Source organism: Urocitellus parryii, chromosome 6 (assembly GCF_045843805.1).
Source record: "Urocitellus parryii isolate mUroPar1 chromosome 6, mUroPar1.hap1, whole genome shotgun sequence".
Lineage (NCBI taxonomy): Eukaryota > Metazoa > Chordata > Mammalia > Rodentia > Sciuridae > Urocitellus > Urocitellus parryii.
In genome coordinates, this window is record NC_135536.1 from 171,426,725 (window position 1) to 171,453,820 (window position 27,096).

Genomic DNA, 27,096 nt, shown 5'->3' on the forward strand with positions numbered 1-27,096 from the left:
CTCCGAGCGCCCCTGTGGTCTGACTTCAGCAGCACTTTCCGGCAGGAGACCGGGTACTCGCTGTCACCGCAGGCGGCCTCCTTCAACGAGATCTGAGCATCCTTCCGGAGGCTGACAGACCTAAACTTGGGAGTGGCAACCGCTCATCTCGGTCGTTTCTCTGAAGCAGGCCCGGCTCCCTGCCCAGAGGCAGTTGTGCATTAAGTCCCTGACTGACAGTCAGGGAGAGCTGGCGTGGGGCGGACCCCAGCGCCCATAGTGACAGGGGCGAACGCTGCCGGCTCTACCCGGAGACCCGAGCCGGCGGGCGGGCGAGGGAGGTAAGCCGGGCTGTAGGCGGGAGGGCGGGGCGGCTCACCGGTAAAAGGCAGAGTCCCCGAGCGGGTTCCAGTTCGCCGTGTAGCAGTCCATGACTGGTGCAGACAGCGGCTGGGCAATGTTAGGACAGCCACCTAGCGCGGGCTCCAGGCCGGCACTTCCGCTTCCGCCCGTCCGCGTCACGTGACGAGGCCGCCTCTGCGGCCATCACCACTGTGGGCAGCTGCTGTCGGCCGTCGCCGTGCCCCCCGCCCGCACCGGGCTTCCCGCCCGCCCGGGTGGGTCTGACCCTGGCTCCTGGGCCCCTTAGCAGCTGACCCTGCCGCTTTTCTATCCTCTCGGGCATTGAGGGTGCGCAGGGGTGACATGGGTGACCGGAAGTGGGAGCTGTGAGCGACGCCGCCTGGGGCGCCGAAGCCCGAGGCGCCGTCGGGGCCACCGCGACGCACGCATGGAGAGCGCTGGGCGTCGGGCTGCGCACCGACAGCTAACCAGGGCGCAAGGGCTCTGCAGGGCGGGGGCTTTGCAGAACCGACTGGCCTCCCGGGGCGCGGGAACATGAGGCTAGACCTGGAGCCCGCTGCGGGCCAGGCGCGCAGTGCGCGGTCTCGCACTACTCTCCGGTGAACTGCGCGGAGCCCCGGGATTCGGTAATTGGCGCGAGCGGGCGCGCGCGCATGCGCGGGGCAGCGGGCACGTGGCGGGGCGCAGGGCGGCGCCGCCGCGCGGGAAGCGCCACAGTGCCCTGGAGGCCTGCAGGCCCGGCGACCGCCGCCTCCCGCACGGAGTTTAACCAAGGCCGGCGCTGCCATGGGCTCCCCTCTGCCGCCGCAGCCGCCTCTCTGTAGCTCCGAGCAGCCTGGGAGGGGCTGGCGCAGGCCTCGTTTATCCCAGGGCGGGCCCTGGGGCCGACCTGCTCCATGTCCCCGCCCTCGAGCAGCTTAGTGGCCTCTCTCTGCAGCCCGTCGTTGTCGGTGGCGGCATGGTCTTCTGTCTGGAAAACGAGGTGCCGCACCGCCCGCTGCGAAGCGCCATGGTCCACTTCCAGGCCTCAGAAGTCCAGCAGCTGCTACACAACAAGTTCGTGGTCATCTTGGGGGACTCCAGTGAGTGCCCCCTCTAAAATGACGCGTCCCAAACCTGCATCTGCAACCTGTTTCTATGTTTGCACCTTTTGCCTCCATCTCAGGTCTCTCTGCCCCCTAGTCTGTTCTAGTTAAATAGATGCCCCCTCTTTTTAATTCCCTACACATCTTCCACAGGTGTCTTGACATGTAACTTGTGCACTTTTTGCCCATCCTTGCTTAGCATTTTTCTCTCCCTCACAGTCTCCCATAATCTCCCCAAAAGGAGTTATGGGCTGTATCATGTGTCTCCTGGGGGACTTGACCAATTTGACTTTGCCAGGTGATCTAGGGTCAAATATTCTCCTTTGACAGAGAGGGGCACAAATAGAAAGAACAGGCAGTGCCAGGGCTTTTAAATCTTCCCTTTTTTTCCTGCACTTAAGTGAATATTCCATGGAGCTGGTGTTGAGCAGCCCAGCCCTGGGAAGATGGGAGGCTTAGACTTGGGAAGAGCTGGGATGGGGCAAGGTCTGCCTCAGCCTTGGGAATCACTGTCTCCCTGCAGTCCAGAGAGCTGTGTATAAGGACCTGGTGCTTCTGCTCCAGAAAGACTCACTGCTCACAGCTGCCCAGTTGAAAGCCAAGGTGAGGGAGGCTTTGCAGCTATGCCAGTGGTGGGTGGGTGCAGACCCTGGCCTGGCAGGGCACCTCCCTGGCATGGGTCTGACCAGCAGGGTTGGGGGGTGGGCAGGGGGAGCTGAGCTTTGAACAGGACCAGCTGGTGGCTGGGGGCCAGCTGGGTGAGCTGCACAACGGGACACAGTATCGCGAGGTCCGCCAGTTCTGCTCGGGTTCTGGCCACCACCTTGTACGCTTCTACTTCCTCACCCGCGTTTACTCTGAGTACCTTGAGGACGTCCTGGAGGAGCTGACATATGGGCCTGCCCCCGACTTGGTGATCATCAACTCCTGCCTCTGGGATCTCTCCAGGTTGGGGCAGGGGAGAGGTAAATACAGGTTGGAGGTGGAGGTATGGCTCTTCCCCTGTGCTCCTTGCCCACCCTATGTGTTATGTAATAGGTATGGCCGTTGCTCGATGGAAAGCTACCGAGAGAACCTGGAACGAGTGTTTGTGCGCATGGACCAAGTGTTGCCAGACTCCTGTTTGCTGGTGTGGAACATGGCAATGCCCCTAGGCAAACGCATCACTGGGGGTTTTCTTTTGCCAGAGGCAAGTAACTGGGGCCTTTCTGGACAGGGGATGAAAAACTAGCTGATAGATAGGGGACCCTCATAGAGGCTGCACTTTCTCCCTCAGCTTCAGCCACTGGCGGGCACTCTACGACGGGATGTAGTTGAGGGCAACTTCTACAGCGCTACACTGGCCGGGGACCATTGCTTTGATGTCCTGGACCTCCACTTTCATTTCCGGCATGCAGTACGGCACCGCCATCGAGACGGTGTCCATTGGGACCAGCATGCACACCGCCACCTCTCACATCTGCTTCTGACCCATGTGGCTGATGCCTGGGGTGTGGAACTGCCCAAGCGTGACCGCCCCCCTGGTGAGCCCTACCACAGAGGGGCTGGGTAGTGATGCAGGTAGGGCTGTCAGAACATAGGACTCAAGAAAGGAATGGAACAGAGGTAGAGAGTTGGGGTCTCTAAAGGACTGTCATGGCTCCTGAGTGTGCCTTCATCATCCTCTGGGGAGGGTTAGCTCATAGGAACAACATTTTAGTCTGAGTCCAGTTCTTTACAGACATTCAGTGGAAGAATTGATTTGAGGTGGAAGGATGAGTTGATGAGTTTGATTAGGGCAGATCTGTCTGAGGTACTATGGAAATACAGGGGATTTGTATTTAGATACCAGGCAAGAAGTAGAGGGCATGAGTATGAACCATGAAGAATAAAGCAGAACAGTACTCACACTTCAGATTGGCAGGAAAGAGGGACTGATGGCAGAAACAAGGAGGTGAAGATAGAGAGGCACTTTCAAGGAAGACAGAGGCTGTTGATGACATGTGATCATTGGTTAAATATGTCCATAAGTGGTTGCCTTTAGTAGGAAATGAATGCATTGAAGGCATGGAGTAGGGTCCAAAGAGATGGTGAGCAATTGATGAGGGCATGGAAATGGGACAAAATGTTCCTTGTAGAACTTTGGAAGGAAAGGGGGGCTAGTGGGAGAAGGGAGAACAGGATCTTTATATTTGGCTTATTTATTGGTCTGTGGGAAGGAGTTGGGGAGAGGAAAAAGCTAAAGATTCAGGAATTGAGCAAGCACAGGAAATAGGTGTGGGAGGGAAGGATGAAGTCAGAAGACTGGGAAATGTGAAGCAAGAAAAAAGGAGCATATCTTGAGCTTGGCCTAAAATGTGAGGGAATGAGGAAAACTAGGTGGAAGGTACATGGTACTCCAGCCTGGTAGCCCTGTTCTCTGGGAGAATAGAGAAGAACTCTGGAAGTGTGGCTAACCAGAGTTCAGGGCAGCCTGGCTTCTCAGGCCTTTCTAAAACAATCATCCCATTCCTAGACCCGTGGATTGAGGACTGGCCAGAGATGGATCATCCATTCCAGGGAAGCCATAGGCAGTCCCCAGACTTCGGGGAGCAACTGGCCTTGCCTCCACCCCCACCCTCTCCTTTACCCCCTCCCATGTCTTTTCCTTATCCTCTTCCTCAGCCCTCACCACCTCCCTTGTTCCCACCCCTGCCCCAGGATGCCCCTTTTTTCCCAGGCCAGCCCTTTCCACCCCATGAATTCTTCAATTACAATCCAATGGAGGACTTCTCGATGCCACCCAACCTAGGTAGGTGCCTCTGTGACCCCCCTTAACACCTCTCCCAGTCTCCCCTTGTACCTCCCCCAGCCCAGCCTGCTGTACCGAGGTAAGCCGAGAGGAGTTGGGTACTCCTTTTGCCCCCAGGATTGAGTTTGGTGACAGTAGTCCCTCAGTTTGGAACAGTAGCTACAGACTCATTAATTAGTTCATTGATTATCGTAATTTACCCATTGGAAGTAGGAGAAGTGGTATCCCCGTTTTGCAAATGAGGAAACCAAAGCCAAGAGAAATCACCCTAGCAGACCAGAGCTGCCTGAAGGCAGAGCTTTGCTCACCCTGGTCAGAAGCCCACTCTGACAGCTGGTTCTTTTGTAGGATGTGGCCCTGGAGTGAACTTTGTGCCTGGCCCCCTGCCACCTCCAGTCCCTGGCCCTGTCTCCCATGGTCAGCACCGAGGTCCAGTGGTCCACCGGGGAATGCCACGTTGTGTTCCCAACAGCCCCTACCATGTGCCAAGGATGGTGGGACCCTGTAGGCAACGGCTCAGGCACTCAGACAGACTGATCCACACATACAAACTGGACAGACGGGGACATGCCCATTCGGGAACATGGCCTGGGTAGATTGGATGTTGGGCTGGGGGCTGGATGTGCCAGTAGCCCTGCAGGGCCTGCTTGGCACCCCAGGTGTTGGGCCTGACATTGTTCTTGTCCATTGCTGTCACCAATAAAGGCATGGAAGGACAGAGTGACATATTCTGTATAAAGGGAGTGGGCCTCCCAAACCACGGTCTTAAGAGTTGGTGAGGTTGCCTTTAACTTTCTCTGATATTGGAAATTTGGCCACACTATTTAGAAATCACTGAATATGCTCTTCTGCTGTCTAACACATTCATGTCTATCTTTACTAGAACACATAAATTTAGCAAAGATTTTGGAGAGGTCTCTTATTGTCAGCAGCTCTTTGGGCCTGAGAAAAACCAAGGGCTAAAATTTTGAATCTGGCTAATTCTTACCTAATCTCCCAGTTTCATGTAATCATGTATATATTCAATATTCATCTATTCCTGGAGGTAGATAACTTTATCTGGCATAATTCTTAGCCCATGGTGGCACTCGTGTTTAGAACTAACCAGAACCTCCCAAATCCAAGTGGGAGACCAGTTAGAAACTCACTGTTTACTTGATGTATTGTGCAGTGGGAACAAATTAAATGAAGACCAACTTTTGGTTGTGGGAATCGAAAGAAGAAATCCAACATGGTTGCGGGACCAGAGTACTAGTGTAGAGGGTAGTAGCAAACCACGTGGAAGTTAAGGAAAGCAGAGAGAGGTACAAGAGCTCAGCTTTGACAAGTGATCCTGACCCTTGGATTCTGATCCTACAAAGAGCATTAGCAGTGGAATGTTGGGCTGAAGTGGCAGGAGGCGTCCAGGATGGAACATGGCAGTGGGCTAATGAGTGATGTAGTGGCAGAAAAAAATGAAGATCCCTTAAATAAGTAGAATGGAGGGAGGGCATGGCACATGATTCTTGCACTTCCCATTCTTATTAATGAATCCTTTGAAAAGGACGTTAATGTCTAACACAAAAGGAGATAAATAGTAGATCATAAAATTGTTGATTCTGGCTAGCAATCTACTAGACTAAATGGAAGCAAAAGGAAGTGATTAACACATTGGTGCTGAGGAACAGGTACAGGCAACCCAAGTTGATAAAACCCTTTAGAAGAGCAGTCTTGGTACCAACCCAGTGCCTGAAACAAATACTTTTGAATTTCATTGGCACAAACAAACAAAGGGCATGTAACAAAAATGAATTTTTAAAGCGATATGAATAGATAATTTTCTTTGCAGAAAAAGAAGTTTTTTTCCTTAGCAAAACCCATCTTGGAGTAGCCCTTCAACTGCATCTACTTTTCCCAGTCCCTTGCCACTGCTTTATGCCTTTCTTTCTCAAAACCCTTTCTTGTGTCCAGACACTTTTGCACCTTTAATTCTGGAGGTTCTGACTGTTGCTAGAGAGTAGTGTGAACCTGGATTGATTTGCAGGATAAAAACAATGTGAGGTGTCCAGGCTTGCTGGGCCTTCTCTGTTGCTTGTCATGTTGTTCTCCAGGAATTCCCTGTCACCTCTCCTATTCAGTCATTCCAGGGTTTTTCCACTTGCTTCTGGAACTCCATCCTGACTCTGGAATTCTCACTCTGTAAGCAATCTTGAGACTCTTCCATGTGCTCAACCTCCCCTGCATTCTACCTCTTTCACTTCTACCCCATTTTGCAATGTGAATTACTTTATATCTATGTCCTGACCCTTTTTAGCCTTAATTTTTTCACTTTTAAAATTAAAATGTGTTGAAATATCCTATTCTCTTTAAATTTGAATTTTATCAAAATAGAATAAAGACATTATTTTCAATTTGTTGTTATATAAGCATGTAGTATAAAGCACCTGTAAAAATTTGGCTCCTCTATTACAGATTTTATTCAATCATGACTGGGTAACAAGAAACTTAAAAATAGATTTATACACGCCGTCATTTGCATTTAAATTATTTCCTGGCTTTTATTTTGAGATGCAAAAATAATGGAAATCTTATGTTGCCCCAGTATGTAGGCCCTTTATTGGCTCTGAACAGAATTCAAACTGTGTTGTCTCAGAAACCATGATGATTGACCATTAACAAGTCATTCAGTAAGACAGTCTTGCATTGTCTCCTCATGGAATCTTGTTTTGTTTTTTGAATCTTGGTTTTCAAAGAATTAGATCCATTCCTTTGCCATACCAAGATATTCTAAAAGAAGCAAAAAATGTATGAGCACTTTACTCTGATATCAACCTTTACTTTCCAGAGGGGAAATATTTTTATTTAAGAAAAGTTAAAACTAGTACAATTGCTTTTTTCAAAACATTTGATCTAAAATGGAAGTTTTCCAACAAAAGTAGATAACTTGCCTTCTGTTACATTATTCAGTTTGTGGCATAAGTTTTGTGTTCAGTTTGTGTTCAGTTCATATGTCAGATACATCTAAGACATGCTCTAGTGAAAGATAAACTCTGATTGCAAGTAAATGCACCTATTCTTTTTTTTTAAAAGTCAGCTTTATCAAAGTGTAATTTATATACAATAAACTGCACATATTTAAAGTGTACAGTTTGATAATATATACATCTGTAAAACTATCATCAAAATCAAGATAATCTTTCTCTCTCTTTTTTTTTTTTTTTTTTATTATACTGGGGACTTTACCCTGAAGCTACAGCCCAGCTCTTTTTACGTTTTTATTTTGAGACAGAGTCTTGCTAAATTGTTTAGGGGCCTGCTAAGATGCTGAGGCTGGCCTCAAACTTTCAATCCTCCCCCAAGCTGCTGGGATTACAGGTGGGCACCACCACACCAGCCTAAAATGATCAGATTTATCCTTCTACTTCTTTATAATATCTCCCTCTTACCCCTCCTACAATTTCCTTGCATTCTCTTGCTCTTGTCCCCAAGCAACCATTATACTGATCTGCTTTCTGTTATTGCAGACCAATTTCCATTTTATAGAATTTTTATAAGTGGAATCATTCAATAGGTACTCTCTTATAATCTGGCATCTTTCAGTCTAATGAAATGGGATTTAAAAATTGTTCAAGTTTTTAAAATTTTTATTGTGTACTTGTAAAATATTTGTAACACATGAAAGTTATGAAATTCTAAACTGAAGGAAACCATGTGAATCTGAAAGACAGATGTTATCAGAATGGGCTGTCTTCCTGTGTATTCCTCATCTTACTCTGCACTCAGATTCCCAAACAAAGGTATGTGGAATTGCTGTTCTTAACCATTTTCAACTGGATCCTGATTTAAAAGGAAATGCTTCTAAATTTCCACTCTTAAAAATTATGATATTGTTATAGGTTTTTTTACAAGTAATCTTTATTCAGTTAAGAAAATCACTCTCCAGTAGCTGGGGATACACTCAGTGGTAGAGTTCTTGCTTAACATACATGAGGTCCTAGGTTTGATCCCCAGTACTAGAAAGAAAAAAAGTCCATTCTTAGTTTACTAACAGTTTTGATCATGAATGGATATCAGATGATAAAACTGCTTTTTATTATGAGGACTAATTGGTTATTCTGCTCTGTTCTGTTTATACAGTGAATTCTATTTTTGTTTCTTTTATTAAATCATTTTTATGTTTTCATATTAAACTACTCTTATTTTGTGGGGGGGGACCCTGATTCCTTGTTAATTGACATAATTCACATACAATATATTGTACAAATCTTTTTTTGTGGGGGGGTGCGGTTACTAAGGATTGAACTCAGGGGCACTCAACCACTCAGCCACATCCCCAGCCTTATTTTTTTTTTATTTTATTTAAAAATATATATATATATATATGGTTGTAGATGGACACAATACCTTTATTTATTTTTTTTTTTATGTGGTTCGGAGGACCAAACTCAGTGCCTCACACATGCTAGACAAGCACTTTACCTCTAAGCCACAACCCTAGCCCAGTTGCACAAATCTAGAGAGTATAACTCAATTTTTTACAAATGTGAGTCCATGTAACCACAACCCAGGTCAAGATGTAGAACTTTTCCACAATCCCGGAAATTTCCCACTGTGCCCCTTCTCATTAAATACCTCCCCCAAAAGGTGTGTGCACATGTATGTGTGATATGGGGGATCAAACCCTGCGCCTCACATATACTGGGAAGCACTCTACCACTGAGCTACATCCCCAGCCCTTTTCATACTTTATTTTGAGACAGGTCTCCCTAAATTGCCCATGCTGGCTTTGAACTTGAAATCTCCTGTCTTAGCCTCCTGAGTAGCTGGGATTACAGATGGGAGCTACCATACCTGCTTTATAAATTAGCCTGTTCTTGAAATTATAAGGAACAAAATCATATAAAGTGCACTCCTGTGTCTGGATTCTCCCCAATTTACATCTGTGAGATTTATCCAGGTTATCAGTAATCTATGACTTTTTATTAGTGTGTACTATCCTATCAGATAGACAACAATTTATCCGTGGATAGACACAATTTATTCTGTGGATAGACATTTGGATTCTTTTCAGGTTTGAGTTACCATGAATAAAGCATCTGTGAACACTTTTGTTTAAGGTTTTTGGTAGACAGATGTACTTGTTTCTTAGGTGGAACTGTTGGGTCAAAAAGTATGTATCTATTCAACTTTAGTAAATGCTCCCTGATAATCTCCAAAGTGGATATACCAATTTCTACTCCATGTACACTGTTTTTTTTTTCACCCTGTCCACCTAATTTGTTTATAGTTTCTATTCTATCCTGATTTCATCAGACATAATATTTGCATTTTTTCTCATTTTCATCTTTACTTGGGTGATTTCCAAGATGGAAAACTATCATCATTACTCTACCACCTTCAAACTGTATAACTTCCTTTTTAAAACTAGGAATGCAAGTTTGGTTTAACATTTAAAAATGGCTAATGTAATTCACATCAAACTAAAAATTTTAAAACATGGTAATTTCAATAGATATATAAAAGACATTTTATAAAATTCAGTATCCATTCCTGATAAAAACTTTCAGCAAACTAAGAATAGAAGGAATTATTCTCACCTTGATAGAAGGCATCAATGCCACAAAAATCTTACAGCTAACATCATACCTAATGACAGAAAAAAAAAGGAATACTTTCCCCTAAGATCAGAAACAAGTCTGTCTACTTCTACCATTTCTATTCAATGTATACTGGGTGTCCCAGCTATTACAATAACACAAGAAATGAAAAGCACACAGACTAGGGAACACGAAGTAAAATTTATTAGCAGATAACAGGATTGTCTATATAGACCTTATATTCATGTATTCATGGTCATGGTTATGATACAGGGTCAGTATACAAAAATCAGTTGTATTTCTCTTTACTAGAAATGAGCAGGAACAGAATTTTTAAAAAATACCATTTACATGGGCCAAGGACTTGAACAGAAACTTCTCAGAAGAGGATATACAATCAATCAACAAATACATGAAAAAATGCTCACCATCTCTAGCAATCAGAGAAATGCAAATTAAAACTAAGATACCATCTCACTCCAATAAGAATGGCAGCCATTATGAAGTCAAACAACCAATAAGTGCTGGCGAGAATGTGGGGGGAAAAAGGTACACTCACATTGCTGGTGGGACTGCAAATTGGTGCAGTCAATTTGGAAAGCAGTATGGAGATTCCTTGGAAAGCTGGGAATGGAACCACCATTTGACCCAGCTATTCCCCTTCTCGGACTATACCCAAAAGACCTAAAAAGAGCATACTACAGGGACACAGCAACATCAATGTTTATAGCAGCACAATTCACAATAGCTAGAATGTGGAACCAACCTAGATGCCCTTCAATAGATGAATGGATTAAAAATGTGGCATTTATACACAATGGAATATTACTCAGCACTAAAAAATAACAAGATCATGGCATTTGCAGGCAAATGGATGGCATTAGAGCAGATTATGCTAAGTGAAGTTAGCCAATCCCTAAAAGTCAAATGCCGAATGTCTTCTCTGATATAAGGGGGGTGACTCAAAATGGGATAGGGAGGAAGAGCATGAGAAGAATACTACCACTAAATAGGGAAGAGAGGTGGGAGGGAAAAAGAGAGAGAAGGGGAGTTGCACGGAAGATGGAAGGAGAACCTCATTGTTATACAGAATACATATATGATGTTGTAATGAGAAAAAGAAAAAAAAGTGTCACATTAGATTGGATAGAGAGAAAGGATGGGAGAGGAGGGGAGGAGTAGGGAGGATAGGAAGGACAGCTGAATAGAATAGACAATATGAATGATGTATGTACAATCCATGTATGTATTATATGTCAAAATACATTCTGCTGTCATGTATGACTAAAATAAATAAAAAGCTAAGCGTCAGGAAAAAATAAATAAAAAATACAATTTACAATGATAAAAATAAGCATTTCCGGTAAATAATGACTTAAAAGTATTGCTAAGATGGTGGCTGGAATTGTGGCTCAGTGGTAAAGCACTTTCCTGGCACATGTGAGGCACTGGGTTCAATTCTCAGCACCACATATGAATAAATGAATAAAATAAAGCCCATTAACAACTAAAAATACATATAAAAATTTTGAGAAAAGAATTCACTTAGGGCTGGGGTTGTGGCTCAGTGGTATAGTGCTCACCTAGCATGCACAAGTCACCGGCTTCGATCCTCAGCACCACATAAATGTAAAATAAAGATATTGTATCCACCTAAAGCTTAAGAATAAATATTTTAAAATATATTTTTAAAAAATAATTCACTTAAAAAATATCGCTGAGGGCTGGGAATGTGGCTCAAGCGGTAGCGCGCTCGCCTGGCATGCGTGCGGCCCGGGTTCGATCCTCAGCACCACATACCAACAAAGATGTTGTGTCCGCCAAAAACTAAAAAATAAATATTAAAATTCTCTCTCTCTTCTCTCTCTCTCTTTCACTCTCTCTTTAAAAAAAAAATATTGCTGAGATAAATTCAAGAAGATCTCAATAAGTGGAGAGATGTACCTTGCCCAAGGGTCAGATAGGAGTCAGACCTTAAAATGTTGATTTTTCTCCAAATTTAAACACACACACACACACACACACACACACACACACACAATACAAGCACAATAAAAATCCCAACAGTTTTGTAGAAACTAATCTGATTCTAAAACTTCTAGAAACATAAAGGATCTAGAAGAGCCAATATAATTTAGATAAGAACAAGTTGTACTAACACTACCTGATTTCAAGGCTTATAAAATTACAGGCAGAGGTTGTGGTATTGGCATGAAGACTAAAAGATCAATAGCACAAAATCCAGAAATATATCCACACACATATGAACAAGTCAGTTTTAATGAAGGTACAAAGGCAACTTAATGGAGAAAGGATAGTCTTCAATAAGTAGGCTGCAACCACTGTATCTTCACATAAGAAAAAACTACTCTCAAATTCATAGCTCCCACCATATACAAATATTAACTCAAAATAGACAACATATCTAGATGTAAAACTAAAAGTATAAACCTAGAAGAAAGAATAAAGGAAAATTGTTGTGACCTTGAGTTAGGCAAAGTTTTCCTAGATATGACACCAAAAGTGGAATTCATAAAAGAAAAAATTGCACATCATTAAAAGTAAAAACTTCTTGGAGAAAGTATTTTTAAGTCCTGTCTGAATTTGTATCCAGGAAAAAAAATCTCAAAGTCCAATAAAAGGTCAGACACTTAAGGAAAGAGAATAAATGGATTGCAAATATGCACATTAAAATGTTAAACATTAAGCATTAGAGAAATGCAAATTAAAACCATAATGAGATACTGTCCACCTGTTGGAATGCCTGATATTAAGAAGATTAACCATACCATGTTGGCCAAGATATGGAGGAACTAGATTTCCTCTAGGGGGCGCGCCTTGCCGATGTGGGAAGGTGAATCAGTGCAAACACTTCAGAAAACCATCTGGCAGTGTCTTAAAAAGTTAAACATACAACTACCATATGATCCAGCCATTTCATTCTTAGGTTTTTTACCCAAGAAAAATTAAAACATATTTACAAAAAGATACAACAATGTATCTGTTTATTATACATGAATGTTCATGGGTTTTTTTTTTTTTTTTTTGTCACAGCCAAAAGCTGAAAAAAAAAATCAATGTCTATCAACAGAGGAATGGATAAAGAAATGTTGGTTTACCATACAGAGGAATACTACTCTGCTATAAAATACTGAACTATTGATACATAAAAGAAATGGATGAATTTCTCATTTTATATTTTGGGTTAGACATTTAAAGGTAGTATAGGCCAGAAAATATAGTAGAAACAACAGATAATCAAATTTTAAATTATTTATTTTTTGAATTAAACCCAGGGCATCACACCTTATTCAAGCTGTCTACCACTGAGCCCCAACCCCAGCTTTCAAGTTCTTTTATTGTTAAGATGGAAAATATTCAAAAGGCAAGGAATCAGTATTAAGAAAGCAAGGCAATTTACAAGATATAAATGGAAACGTTTTCTGAGCAGGAAAGAAAAAAAATGACTTGTCCAAAATTAGGTGTCTCCTGACCCTGACAGAACCTTAAGAAAAACATCCCTTTATCCCAGGAGCAATGGGATCATATCAGACCATGACTGGGACAAGAGTAGGAGACAAATCAAACAGGTTACATTGGTGCTATTCCTTCCCCAGATTCTCATGAGTCTCTAGCTTCAAAACCTCTGGATGTCGGGCGGGGAGACCCAAGCTGGACACTTAGGGAAAGAGATAAGACGGCAACGAAGCTGTCACTGTTATGACAGTGGGTCCCAGATACCCTTCCATCGTCTTGGGCCCTGTCTCACTCCCAGTGGTGTCCAAGTCTGTGGGACCGGCATCTCTTCCTCCCTCTTTCTCCCACCCCAACCAAGCCCAATCTTGCACTGTCAACTCCAGAGATTTCCTCTAGGGGGCGCCCCTTACCGATGCTCCAGGAGCACCAGCAACTTCCTGGCTACCTATGGCCCTCCAATCCTGGATCTGTCATGGGATTTCCTTCCCAGTCTCAGGCCCTCACCATCCCGGATATGCCCCACAGTCAACATTCCAGCCTGGACACCTGCCAGCCATCACGCACCTGAGCCTTGGAAAGGAGCAGTGCCGCCCTCCGTACCCAGCACCTGGCAGCTGGGCTCAAGTGTCCCATGCTGCGCAGGGATTCCCCACCGCGACTTTCCCCCAGCCTCAAGTTAGCAACTGTTTGACTAGGCGCTCCAGTTGCCTTCGTGCCACCCCCTAACCCTGCCCCGCGCCCCCCCCCCCCGCCCCCGCAACCGGATACGATCCTTGCATTCCCCAGCACAGCTGTGCTTGCCTGCCCCGTCCTGATCCTGGGGCATCCTCTCAGGGCTGTGCAGGCCGCTTCCAGCTCCCAGATAACACCATCTCCTTCCTTCCCTGAGGCCTCTGACTGCTGGATCCGATGAGCCGCTCCTCCCACTCCCAGCTTCGCTCAGCCCCAACCACCCACAAGTCTGAAGGAAAATGCTCCCTTCCCGGCTTCCTGCGGCCAGCCCTTGGAAGTTCCCCGGGGCTGCACAGTTTCCTCTTTCCTAGGGCCCCTTTCCTTCCCCCATGTGAGCCACTGATGATCCATCTCAAGGCGTGCACCCTAGCAAGCACTCCCTAACGAACCCCTATAGGGCCTTGCCTCATTCTAGCTGCGCCTTCTCCTTGCAGCCTCTTCTTAGGGCGGAGGGAAGCCTTACGGGGCTTATCCCACCCGCCCCCCCCACCCGCCACCTGCTCCTTGGAACCCCCAAGGGTATGTGCGTCCAGTCAAAGACCCGCACTTACTTGACTGCCAGTGTCCTCGCGGATGACCCCTCCTCCACTCGGTTTCCTAATACCCTGTCATGCCAGGCCAAAACGTGGCTGGATCCCGCCCTCACTCCGCCCCCATCAGAGCAGGCTGCTGGGGAGGGCCCAGAGACCAGGTTATAAAGTCGAGCAGGACAAGCAAAGATACCCGCCCAGCCACCCAGGTCACACAGGTCAGTAGGACAGTTCTTTCTTGGTCCATACTGGAAAAGCTTAGAACTTTTTCATTCCGGAGTGTCTATTGCATTTTTAAGCCTTTTGACTCTAATGTCTACATTAAAAGGAATTTCAGGAATTGTGTTGACATCATCATTTTTCTTCTCTGCAAGGTCTTTCATTTTATTATCTTTTACCTCTACACCCCATTCCCATTTTCCTGCCCCTGTGATCCATGCCATTTTGGTTATCTTTTGTTTTTATGTATTCTTGTGAAATATATACATGTATGTATGTGTGTGTGTATGTGTGTGTGTGTATACATACACATACATATATACACACATACATATACATAGTTTTACTGGCATATGTTTTAAGTTCATGCAAAAGGAATTGCATTGTTTCTCATTTGGTTTCTTTTCATGAGTCCTAAGATTTTAATACTAATCCATGTTGCCGCCTCTCCTTGGCCCATATTTATCCCTTCCATCTTCCTGCTCCCACCAAGAGCAGTGCAGTAATATCCTCAAACATATTCCCTTATACAGCATTTCTCAAATATTCATGCACACAAGTATCACCTGGAAATCTTATTAAAATGCAGTTTCTGATTCGGTAGGTGGGGCCTGAAACTTTGCATTTCTCAACAGCTTCCAGGAGATGTTTATACTGCTGGTCCTGCACAGTTTGCAGAGCAAGGCCCTTGTGGACTTCTGTGAGAATTTATTTGGGGTTGCTGGGTCATAAGGTATGTGTTGGTCTAATTTAGAAAGTATTACCCTTCTGCTCTCCAGTCTGGCTGCACCAGGGTAGGAGAGTGGAAGGTATATATCTATGTGGGGGAAAGGCTTTTTTTCTTGTTCCTGCCCACATCCCTGCCCCCTGTGCATCTGGCATGGGTCCAAACCTTCTTTCTCCTTTGATTGGAATGGCCTCAAGTGTCCAGAGAGATGTCCCTGGATAGTAAGGCACAGCAAGTCAAAGATGGACAGGACAGGCATCCTAGGGTCCATCCCCACCAGACATCAACTGGTTTGATTTATAACCTCCAGAGCCTTGGGTTTTATCTCTAGCAGGAAATTTTGAGAACAAGGGAAGCCGCAGAGTTTCCGTTCGTTTTTTGGGTTCTCTCTGCCCTGTATGGTCTTTCCCTTCAGTAGTGTTTGTGGGGTTTGGGACTCAAAAGTCCTGACTCTCCCACTGGCAATCAGCCATCCTGAGTCTGACTTCTCACCAAGTGGGATAGTCATGATACAGCTCTAGGTTGTGATGCTAGGAGTTGGTCCAAGCACTTTCCCTACATTCCAGGAGCCCCACAGAAGCCCTAAGACAAGTGCCCTTGCCTTGTTTCATCCTTAAGAAAAATGAAGTTCAGGAAGGCTTAGTAATTGCCACCAATGCCAGTGACAGTGCTCAGATTTAAGCCTAGCCCCAGCAAAGTACATCATGCTAATCATAAAGCTAAGCCACCTCCATATCCCACCTTGCCCTTGCTACCAGGTCATGTTTCAGGGGAAAACTACAGAGAAATGGAAAGGACTGGTTCTTGGGTTTCAGACACTGAAGCTGAAGGCATCTGCACAAAGCTATAGCAAGTGGATTTGGGGAAAATGATCCAGGGTTCTAGGGGCTGGTTAGTCCCCAGGGCATGAGTATTTCTGTGGCAGGAGACAGGTGATCTTGGGTCTAGGGCTTCAGGAGCAAGGATTTTAGGGTTAGCTGTAAAGTAGGAGCCAGGTCGTGGCAGGAGTTGGGGAGGATCAGGGGCTGAGTGGGAGTTAGGTGGGCAGGTCCCAGCTGTGGGTAATTTTCTTTCATATACTTTATTTGGCAATAACTTATTACCCAGTGTTTGTTTGGAAGAGTCAACAGATGTGCAAATGGCCAGAATCTGGAGCATCAAGTGACACCACTTTGCAAAACCTTTCTGGGCTGTGAGCAGCTTGCTGAGTCAGTTTAGGAAATGCCTGAACTGTTTTCTCCCCATTCACACAGCCATGTGAGCATCTTCTGGCCACCAAGCCCCAGTACCAAGCATTTCACAATCATAAGAGTTCAACATCTGCAAATTTTGAGATTTCATGGCACATGACTTTTTACATCTTGTCTACACCATCCATCCTCTATTTCCCAACTCAGAGCCAAAATTTTATATATGACAAAGCATTTCTCTGAAAGCCTAGGGAGGTTTCTTGCTTTCTTATCAGTCTTCTGGTCATAAGACCTCAAGAATGTTCCCATTTTTTTTTTTTTTTGCCTTTACAAAGTATTTTGCAAGCAGGTATTACCTTTGGCAACAATCTTGTGACAGGCTTGAGTCAACCCTGAGACTCAAAAGAATTGACCAAAACCACACATTGTGTAAGTGACTGCAATGGGACTTGCTTGTTTTTCTGTAACAGTCATGTAGACTCTTGAAAGAATGCATAGGTAGGGGCTGGGATGTAGCTTGATATTGGAGTGCATGCTTAACATACATAAAATTTTGCATCCTATCTCCAGCACCACAAGAAAGGGGTTGGGGAGGAAGGAAGGAAAGAAGGAAGGGAGGGAGGGAGGAGGAAGGGGAAGGGAGGGAGGGAGAGAAAATAAAACTCACTACTCTGGTTGGCCCATTTTCCAGATTTGGTGGTATAAACTGAGGCAAAAAGTAGGAAGAATAGGGAGCAGGAATGCCTGGGCAAAAAGCTCTGGAAGGTGAGCAGGGCTCAGCCCTCTCCTATGTAGGTTTCTATCACTGGAACCCTTTCTAGAGCCTGCGATCCTCCTGAAAGTGGAAAAAGGGGACTGGTGGGAGCAATGGCAAGTCCAGGGGTACCCAGTTACTTCAGAAAGTCTGAATCTGAGACAGCTGAGCAGCTGTGACAAAAAGATGCTTCCAGTTGCCAAGGCAACCCCAGCGATGTTACCACATCCACATGGGTGCTCTCAGTGACTTGACCAAGCTCTGCCCTTGGCCAAGCCATCTGTCCTGTCTCCTCAAAGCCTGGCCCTCACACCAGGAACCTGCAGCAGCATCCTGAGGAAGGTGCAAGAGGCCAGGCCAATCTACCTGTTGGCTCCAGTCACACCACACAGCTTTGACTTGTGTTGAGACTGGAGTCTGGGGCCTGCTGAGGACCCTCTGCCCTCCCTCTCCCCAGGGCTCACGCCCTAGGTCAGGGCTCAACAGACACAGGCAGCAGAATGGGGATGCCCTTCTATTGGTCCAAGTCCTGAGCACGGCCTGGGTGAGTCATGGAGGTGAGGAGGCCCACGAGGCTCAGCAGTGTGGAGAAGAGCAGCAGGAAGGAGGCCGTGAAGAGCAAGGCAGGCAGGGCACTTAGCACCAGCAGCAGGATGGCTGGCAGCAGATGGCGCCACATGGCGGCCACCACAGGCCAGAGGGAGCTGAGCAGGTGGGTACCGGTGGTGAAGAGTGCGTGGCACAGCATCAGAGCCAGCAGCAGGTAGAGTATCCCCTCCAGACCCCACAGCACGCGCTGCAGGGGTTGCCGCAAACCTGATGTGGTCCACCACTGGGCCCAGCTCTGGGGCACATGGCATACCCACCAGCGCACCCAGCCCTGCCGGGTGACCCAGACCGACCAGGGGACCGCCCGCTGCGGCCCCTCGCCGGCCCCGATGGGATCCGTCTCCACTCGTGGCTGCTGCATCACGGCTGGTGCACCTGTGGATAGGGCCAGGCCAACTGCAGGAGCAGCCCTGGAGATGCTTGGGACCTCAGGGCAGGTGGGAGTGCATGGGACAGGGGGGCATCAATGTGGGCAGGGTAGGGCTTTTGAACAGGTCTTACCTTTGGATAGAGCCACCTAAGTCATGTTGCTTCCTGCTGCACCCAGGACAGGCTGGCCGCCAATCCGAGCCCCAACTCTTACCCTCCCCCACCTCCCCAGAGGAGCCCCATTGTGACCCGGGCTGGGGTGGGGTCTGGCCAAGAGAAGAGTCATTGTAGAGTCCCTCTCTATGGACTCTCCTGGCTAGCAGGGGGCCCTGGGGAGTCCAACAGAAGTAGTTTCTCAGACTTTCTTGAGGGAAGCCCTTTCCATCCCTGCCCTTTCTCTTATGATTGATACCAGCCCACCCTATTCTCTGGCAAGTTTTCCTCTCTGGACCCTCATTTTCTAGAACCACAGAGGAGGCCAGAATGGCTGTCCCCAACCTGCAGGCCCTGAGAAGCCTGACATTTCCTGCCTGGAGCCCCCTGCTTCATATCCTGTCTTTTCTTGCTGGTCCCAAGCCCCACACCCAGCCATCCACTGTCCATATTGTGGAGCCACAGATCCTCTGAGATTCAGGCTAAGAATAAAGAAGTGTTCTCCCACACAACCTTGCCTAGGATGGAGGAAAGGAGGCCTCAAGAAGCAGGATGACCAGTGTATTTTTGGAGGGCACTCAGTATTTTGGGAGAGCCGTCAAGCCCAAGGATGGAGGCAGAAAGCCACACCCAGCAGGGCCAAGGGCATGCCTCGGGCTCCCAGGAGCAGCCCCAGGCCCAGGCCCAGCAGGAGTAGTGCGTCTTGGAGGCTGAGTTGTCCCGGGATTGCCCCCGTTGGGAGGAGAGGAGCCACTTGCTGTCCTGGACCCTCACCGGCCCCCTGACTCTGGCCCCTTGTGAGAAGTCTGTGTTGCGGTATGGTGGGATCTGAGGGCCTGTAGAGAGAAAGGGAAAGCAGCTGCACTTAGGGAAGTCAGCCACTTGCCCACCTGCATACAACGCCCATCTACCAGGCTGCTGCCCACTTACCTGTGGAGCAGGTCAAAGGTGAGGAAGCTGACCAGTAGCAGCAGCAGCAGCAGGGCTGGGCCAGCCGAGCAAAAGATTGCTCGAATTGTCAGCCCTAGCGCCCCCAGCCCCAGGACACTGTCCAGGAGCTGGGCCTGGCTAGGGTGCCAGGGGGACACACATGGATGGACTGCACTTCCCAATCCCTCCCCAGCACCTAGGCCCTTGGAAGGGAGTGGGTTCAGATCTACAAGGGCTTTGGTCCTGGGTAAGCAGAGCCGGGTCATGGAGGAGTTGGAGGTGATGGGAAGAGCTAGTGCTGGAAGCGGGGAGGAGGAGTGGAGAGGAAGAGGGGGTAGGTCTCTAGCAGATCCTCAAGTGTGAGCTCAGAGTATAGGGAATTGGATCCTGGGTATCTTCCCCTCCCCACCCTGCCCACCCACTAACCCTTCTCACCTCCTCCCACCTTGATCAGCCATCCTAGGACTGAACAGCTGGGGCATTGTGACCTGTTAACAGGTAGGACCCTGGGAGAGGGAGGGGGCTACAGCTGGTCTGGCCTCATAAGCTCTAGTGGCCTAGTTTAGCCAGCAAACGGGTGAGTTCTGAGAACTAAGACTCATCCTCTTGCCTCTGCTCACTCTTTGTCCTAGGGCTCTCCCATGGGATCTGGGTTGTCAGGAAGGCACTCTAACACTGATTGGGCAGCTGTCCAAGGGAGGAGGGGCTTGCTTTCTTCTTCCTGTAAGTTCCCAGTTGTCAAGGCAGGAGTGAGCAAGCCATTCAATCTCTCTGTCCCCATCTCTCTTCCCTGAGAGTGAGGTGTGGGTGGGGTTTTTCAGAACTGCATCCCTGGAATGCAGGATACAACCCGAGGTTTTCTGGGGCTGGGATCTCAGGTGACCTGCCAAATGGGGATGGGACAGGAGGGGGCCTTTTAGGTGTCCTCTAAGCACTACAGTTTAGGGGATGTGTTCTGGATGCTGGGGCTCCAGAAATGGGACAGGGGCTGTATACTTAAGAGAGCTACAGATTGCAGGCACCAAATTGCAGGTTAAGTTTACCCTCTGATATTTAAATTAAGGAAGATGAACATGTAATGATGGGCCTGTTCACCTAGAAGAGAAACAAATCTCCACTGATAATCTGTAAATGGATAGTGTGTGTTCCACAACATCGTGGTATAGTGACTTAAAAGGAAAGAGTAGAAATGAGTCATTGTCCCCATATCTTACTTCAAAGGAAAAGTGATGGGGGTAGGGGCAAGGAAGACAGTGACCATACAGCCTCTAAGAGGAGGAAAGAGATAAAAAGGATCAGGATCATCCAACAGGCTTGGCAGAACATTGAGTCAAGACCACTAGCCCTTGGGACCATCCACCGATTTCTCTTGTTCTAACTCTTTTTTATCTAGCAACTGGACTTTTGAAATATATTTGATTATAAGGGGATCAGGTATAACAGGGGATAGGGTATATATAACAGAGGATAGAGTATAAGGAAGAATCCTAGCTTTTTTCCCCCCATAAGTTCCAATTGTCTTTGTAAATGAGCCCATTAATGTTAAGATTTAAGATTGTCCCAAGCCAGATCAATTCTGGATGCATGAGCAAGATTTCTTTCCTGGACATACAGATCTGAGGGTAATATCCCTATGATTCCACCAAGATGAGGAAACTATATAATGCAAGAGGTTGGTGAATGGAGGGTGACTAATCCTCCTTAATGATTTGCTGTGTGCATAGCTAAGCTATGGAACCAAACTGGGTGCCCTTCAACAGATGAATGAATAAAGAAAATGTATTGTGTGTGTGTATACATATATTTATATACACACAATGGAATATTACTCAGCTATAAAGAATGAAATTATGGCATTTGGTAGTAAATGGATAGAACTGGAGACTATTATGCTAGGCAAAATAAGCCAATCCCCCGAAAAACAAAGGTCAAATGTTCTCTCTGATACGAGGATGCTAACACACAATTGGTGGGTGGTGAGGGAAGAAAAGAAGTTCATTGGATTAAACAAAGGGGAATAAAGGGAAAGGATGATTGATGGGAATAGGAAAGACAGTAGAATGAATCAGACAAAATTTTTCTGTGTTCATAGATAAATACACAACCAGTGTAACTCCACATGTACAACCACAAGAATGGGAAGTTATACTTCATGTATGTAAGATATGTCAAAATACATTCTATTGTCATGTATAACTAAAAATATATAATTAATGAATAAAAATTTTATATATTAAAAAAAAGATTTGCTGTGTGCCAGGTGCTCTGCATACGTTTCTTAGAGAGTTCCATTTGTGATTTACTCAGTTTATTTTTCTTTCTTTTTGGTACAGGGATTGAATCCAGGGGCATTTTACCACTGAGCTACATCCCCAGCCCTTTTTATTTTTTTTGTTTTGAGACAGGCTTTAACTTGCTTAGGGCCTCACTAATTTGCAGAGGCAGGACTCAAACTTGCGAAACTTGTGCCTCAATCTCCTGAGTCACTGGAATTACAGGCCTGTACCACGGGTGGGATAACAGGCATGCACCACTGCATGGAGCCAGAGTGTATTTTTCATTCAACAATCATTTATTAAGTGCCAGGTACTGTGCCTGATACTGGTCATAATTCCTAAAAGCAGAGTGCACACATGATTTGCAGAGGGAGTGCTTTCAGGAGGACAACTTTTTGGGGAGTGAGGAAAGGGAAGCAGAACAGGGCCGCATCTGAACAAGGATGTGGTCTTGGCTGGACTCTAACCTGACTCTGACTGCAGTTGGTTCTGCAAGGTGAATTGCACTATTGAGTTTGTCCCATGTATCTGTGCCAGTCAGTCAGTGGCTGTGGCTCCTCCAAGGAGAAAAGGGGAGAGAGAGGTGGTGGCTAGGAGGTGGGTGAAAGCAGCACCTATCAGCTGAGGGCATTTGTCTGGAGAAGAGAACAGACAGCTGTGACCTAAGAGCAGCAAACACAGCAGTGGGGTGGAGCACTAGTTGGTAAAGGGAGCTGAGTGGAGAACCACCAGCATATTGTCAGTGGATATTATGCAGTAAAGAATTAACTGAGCAAGTCTGGATTATCTAAGTCCTCCTCATTCTAAGGAATAATTTATCTCTTTCTGGGCTCTGCAGAGGTACCCTCCAAGTCCTTGGAATATTTTGCCTAATGCAAGTGTTTTAATTTAATGGGAGTCGATAGTCTCTGCCAACAAATGTGATTCATTCTGGGGGATCTGGACCATGCACTCTCACTTTGGTCTCTGGAGGGGGTTGAACTAAGGTCAGCCACATGGATAGCCAACTATATCTACACCATTGACCCCCAGTAAAACTCTGGGACAACAAGGCTCCAGAGTTTCCTTTTGGGCAATACTCTGTGCATGTTGTCACACGTTGTACAGGGAAAATTAATGGAATTAATTCCATTTCCATATCACAACCAGAAATTTGTGCCTGACGTTTTCTGGACCCTGCCCTACGTACCTTTTTCCATTGCAGGTTTTCATCTGTACTCTTTTTCTGTAATAAACTGTGACCGTGTGTATGACCACTTTGCTGAGTTCTTTGAGTTCTTCAACTGAACCACTGAACACAAGGGTCGTCTTGGGCCCTCAGAAAGCATTGGTGACAGAAGTGGGATTTGCTAGGTCAACCCTGACTCACTGAAATATGGTGAAAGTATGATTTGAGAAAAGGAAGGATGAGAAGATGGGGTTGGCAAGTCTTTGATTCCTGGATGGACATTTTGATTCCTGGATATCACCCACAGTATGGAAATGCAGCTGGTCTGTGATCAGTTAGCACAGGTAAAAGTTACCAATGGAACTTATTAATGCTAGAGCATACTTCTGAGAAGTTAGGAAATCTTCAGTTTAGGAAATCTCCCAGAAAAGAGAATAATAACTGAAGCTCATGGAGAAAAGAGAAAAAACTCCTAGGATGAAAAGAGAAAAAGTCAATAGAATCAGAGAATCAATATTTGAATAATGTTAGTCTTAAAAAATTACAATAGGAAGGATTTTTTTCAAAAATCAAGAAACTTTTCAGAACTGAGGGACATAAGTCTTTAGGCCATATGGTCCCACCAGTTCACAGCACATGATAAAATTCAAATCAATAAGGCTTTCTACAAAGAATGTCCTAGCAGGATAAAGATCACATACTTTGAACCAGAATATCAGACTTTTAAATCCTGACACTGGTAGGTAGGAGACAAAAGAAATGTCCTCAGAAACTGAGGGGGAAATGAGGTATAATATAGGATCATATATCTGCCAAATGATTATCAATTGTGCTGGGGATGTGGCTCAAGCGGTAACAGGCTCGCCTGGCATGGGCGGGGCGCTGGGTTCCATCCTCAGCACCACATAAAAATAAAGATGTTGTGTCCACCGAAAACTGAAAAATAAAATATTTTTTAAAAATCTCTTCTCTCTTAAAAAATTCTCTCTCTCTCCTCTCTTAAAAAATGATTATCAATTGACAAAATATTTTTAGCCATACAAGTTCTCAAAAGTTTGACTTGAATGCACCCTTTCTTAGAAAGCTACTGGAGGATGTGTTTCAGCAAAACAAGGACTCAAATTAATCCAAAGGACAATGTGGCATTCAAGAAATTAGTCCAAAAATAGGGATGATGAGAAAGATCTGGGATGACTCCTACTTTATGTGAAGAGAGCAACCAACATAGCCTGGACCAGAAGATAGGAGCTCTAAGAAAGAGTGTACAGAGGAAAATAAAATCAATTGATTATTGGAGTGTTAAATATATTCAGAGTAAATAATCAATTCTATTGGAAATTGTGGGGTTATATTAACAATTGGTACCCAGAAAACCAACCAAATAATTAAAACATTTACTAATTCTACAAAGCACAAAAATTGATATTTACATGATCATAATAAAAGTATTGAATATTGACTTCAAATGGTGATTTAGCTTTATTGGGAAGATGGAAGGAAATTGTGTGTGTGTGTGTGTGTGTGTGTGTGTGTGTGCGCGCGCGCATAGGAGAACTACATCTTTAATTCCATACTAGGAAATCCAGGGATAATATGTAAACAGAAGAATCAAAAAATAGCAATAGAAGCAAATAAAAAAGGAGAAATAACAAGAGGAATGAAAGGTGATTGATTTGGAAATGGAAAGGCATAGGGAAGAGTCTTCTATTACAAACCTAAATGTGATTTACCTTGATACTAAATTATCTTTATCAAAACACTCTATTGTGCAGTATTTTGATAAAGATAATTTAGTTTAAAAAGCAAATAATATAGGATTATGCTATGGGAGATCAGGAAAAAACTCCTAGGATGAATGAAAAGTGAATTTTTTAGTGATATGTGGAAATATGTAGTTTAAGATAAAATTTCTAGTGACAGTATCAAACACAGTCAATCTATGAAAGTTGTGAATCTTATGCATTTTAGACAGACATGCTCTAAACCTCTGTATAGTACTTTTCAGTCTTTAATGTGCAAATGAATCTCTGGGGGTTGAATCCTTTGAGAATCTTGTTAAAATGCAGAATCTGATTCAGTACATCTGGGACAGAGTTTCCGAATTTCTAACAAGTTCCCAGGAGATGCCAACACTACTCATCCTCAACCACACTTTGAGGGTAAGGCTGTCAAAGACACTGAGGTACAAAAAAAGAGACATCTGGGGAGACAATAGTCAGGGGAAGATAGGCATGTACCGAGGAATGCCACCTTATGCATCTAAGTGTCATGGGAATCCCCATCAATGCTCATCTATATCACAGAAAAAGCACCTGGCAGAGGATGAGCTCTGCCTTAGCATCAGGAACAGGAGATTGGGAGCCACAGGCAGGCAGCAGATTTTGTCACTTCAGTACATGTACAGCCAGACACATAACCTCCTTTCTTTTCCTTGGTATTTGTTTTAATCCACCTGTGTATGTGGGAACAAGAGGGCTGTGTTTTTTCTCCTATCTTTAATTCATCTGACTAATCTAGGGGCTCCTGGGACCACACATTATCTTACTTCATCATCACAGTAACCCTGTGAGGAAGATATGGTTCCCGTTTTATGGATGAAGAAACTGAGTCTGAGTAGAAAGGCAGACCTACTGTCCAAGGATATTCACACAAAACAAACAGTGGGATGTGAAAATAAACCTGGTTGGCACCAAAGTTGTGTATCTCCTCTCTATTCCCAGCAACTTGACCATACCAGAGAGCTGGCAGGAGATTTCTAGCCCCTTCCTTAAATTAAAAAATCTCAGTCTCTCTTCCTCTCCTGCCCACCCGCTCTGGATTGAACTCAGGAGAGCTCTACCACTTAGATACATTCCAAGCACTTTTTTATTTTTTTATTTTGAAACAGGGTCTTGCTAAATTGCTGAGGCTGACCTTGAGTTTATGATCATCCTGCCTCAGCCTCCAGAGTAACTGGAATTCCAAATATGTGTAGTCACATCTGGTTCTTACACTGGGAACTTACACTAAAATCTCTTTTGAGTGGGTGCTCTCACCTAGTCCTACTTAGTTATGCTTTGTAATACATACTTATCGTCATGAGACCACAAAAGATCTTCTAACCCAGATATAGACATCTGGCTGGACAGGTACTTGGGCACAAACCTGCTACTGCCTCTGAAGCAACCACCTTTGGGGGCTTTGTGCCTTTGTAGCTCCAGATACCCAGAAAGGTTAGGGCCAGAGGCAGTAGCTGAACTGGAAGCGCAGAAGGATGTGAGAAGGTGCTGGGGGGCTCAGAAGGGCATGAGGAGCTCCAAGGATTGCAATATGGCAGAGAGGCAAGGAGTTTAGAGCAGTGAGAAAGAAGGTGAGGGGGTGGGAGTTGGGACAGAAGTGGTGCCAGGATCCCATAGATCCAAACCATTAGTGACTGGTGGGAGGAAGCCAATCGCTTCACTCTAGTCCTCTTGGCTGGGTGGGCTTTTGGTTCATGGCCTGCTGTCTCCTCTTGTGCATAACCTGGCCCTGTTTGGTCCTCTATAACCTTGAATATATCATACACATACTTTTGAGTGTGAGTAGGGACCAGGCGCTGTTCTAGGCCTTGAGGTGTGGCTGTGAACATTGGGTGCAAAGGCTCTTCTGGAGGGTTACCGACCTCCTAGTTGTGGTGATGGTGGTGGTGGGAGAATGTGACCACGAAGATAAAGCTTACTTTAGAGAGGTCAGGATAGCCTTTGCAAGCAAGTGACATTGAAAGGAAATCTCAGTGAGAATGGAAATTTCTCAGTTGTGAGAATGCAAACTTGTCGAACAATTGCAAAGGTCCAGAGGCTAGATGGACCTGGTGTGTTGGATGAACAGCTAGAAAGGCAGTGTGGCTGGCTGGAGAAATAGGAGCCAGGGGAATTGCACAGGCAGATGCAGCTGGAACCGTATGGGTAGGAAAGAACTTGGTTATGAAGGACCATGCCGGTAAGCCCACTAGGGACTTAAGCTGGAGGAATTTGACAGGATTTGGCTGCTGTATGAGGAAGGACTTGGAGGAAGTTTGGGAGGCAGAGATGTCCTCCCCCCCCCCATACTGGGGATTGAACCCAGGTCCTAAAGCATTTTTGGCAAGCACTGAACTACTGAGTTACCTCCCCAGTGCCCCGTCCCCATCCCCACCAATCCCCCTCCCCCGCTTTTGAGATAGGGTCTGCTA

At 45.6% G+C, this 27,096-nt stretch overlaps 4 protein-coding genes across 5 annotated transcripts in view; 1 reads left to right on the forward strand and 3 right to left on the reverse strand.

The window, feature by feature from the left end:
• The window catches only part of Vps16 (VPS16 core subunit of CORVET and HOPS complexes), a 22,648-nt gene extending 22,185 nt beyond the window's left edge, over nucleotides 1-463 (reverse strand). The window contains exon 1 of the mRNA XM_026409704.2: nucleotides 359-463. Within this exon, the coding sequence (XP_026265489.2) occupies nucleotides 359-411 (53 nt within the window). The 5' untranslated portion in view covers nucleotides 412-463. The remainder of the gene's footprint in view (nucleotides 1-358) is intronic.
• On the forward strand, nucleotides 279-6,487 carry Pced1a (PC-esterase domain containing 1A). Of its 2 annotated transcripts, none has more exons than XM_026409706.2 (8): nucleotides 279-320; nucleotides 1,280-1,424; nucleotides 1,951-2,030; nucleotides 2,137-2,375; nucleotides 2,466-2,616; nucleotides 2,704-2,950; nucleotides 3,922-4,197; nucleotides 4,546-6,487. In XM_026409706.2, exons 2-8 carry the CDS (start codon nucleotides 1,301-1,303, stop codon nucleotides 4,791-4,793), a joined length of 1,365 nt encoding a protein of 454 aa, XP_026265491.1. In that variant the 5' UTR covers nucleotides 279-320; nucleotides 1,280-1,300; the 3' UTR covers nucleotides 4,794-6,487. The 2 variants fall into 2 exon arrangements, with proteins under 2 accessions (XP_026265491.1, XP_026265490.1); XM_026409705.2 differs by lacking the exon at nucleotides 279-320 and adding an exon at nucleotides 540-968.
• An 11,429-nt stretch (nucleotides 6,488-17,916) lies between these two features.
• On the reverse strand, nucleotides 17,917-18,396 carry Tmem239 (transmembrane protein 239). The gene has a single exon (XM_026409700.2). It carries the CDS (start codon nucleotides 18,370-18,372, stop codon nucleotides 17,917-17,919), a length of 456 nt encoding a protein of 151 aa, XP_026265485.1. The 5' UTR covers nucleotides 18,373-18,396.
• A 735-nt stretch (nucleotides 18,397-19,131) lies between these two features.
• On the reverse strand, nucleotides 19,132-19,729 carry C6H20orf141 (chromosome 6 C20orf141 homolog). Its single transcript, XM_026409699.2, has 2 exons — nucleotides 19,464-19,729; nucleotides 19,132-19,369 (listed from the first exon to the last, which is right to left on the reverse strand). Exons 1-2 carry the CDS (start codon nucleotides 19,727-19,729, stop codon nucleotides 19,132-19,134), a joined length of 504 nt encoding a protein of 167 aa, XP_026265484.1.
• Between the last annotated feature and the right edge of the window lie 7,367 nt (nucleotides 19,730-27,096).

Coding starts and splice junctions, on each gene's coding strand:
- C6H20orf141 (XM_026409699.2), bottom strand. CDS start 19,729: ATGACCCGGCTCTGCTTACCCAGGACCAAAGCCCTTGTAGATCTGAAC. Junction 19,370..19,463: donor ACCTTTGACCTGCTCCACAG/GTAAGTGGGCAG, acceptor TTCTCTCTACAG/GCCCTCAGATCCCACCATAC.
- Pced1a (XM_026409706.2), top strand. CDS start 1,301: ATGGTCTTCTGTCTGGAAAACGAGGTGCCGCACCGCCCGCTGCGAAGC. Junction 1,425..1,950: donor GGTCATCTTGGGGGACTCCA/GTGAGTGCCCCC, acceptor GTCTCCCTGCAG/TCCAGAGAGCTGTGTATAAG. Junction 2,031..2,136: donor CTGCCCAGTTGAAAGCCAAG/GTGAGGGAGGCT, acceptor GGGGGTGGGCAG/GGGGAGCTGAGCTTTGAACA.
- Tmem239 (XM_026409700.2), bottom strand. CDS start 18,372: ATGCAGCAGCCACGAGTGGAGACGGATCCCATCGGGGCCGGCGAGGGG.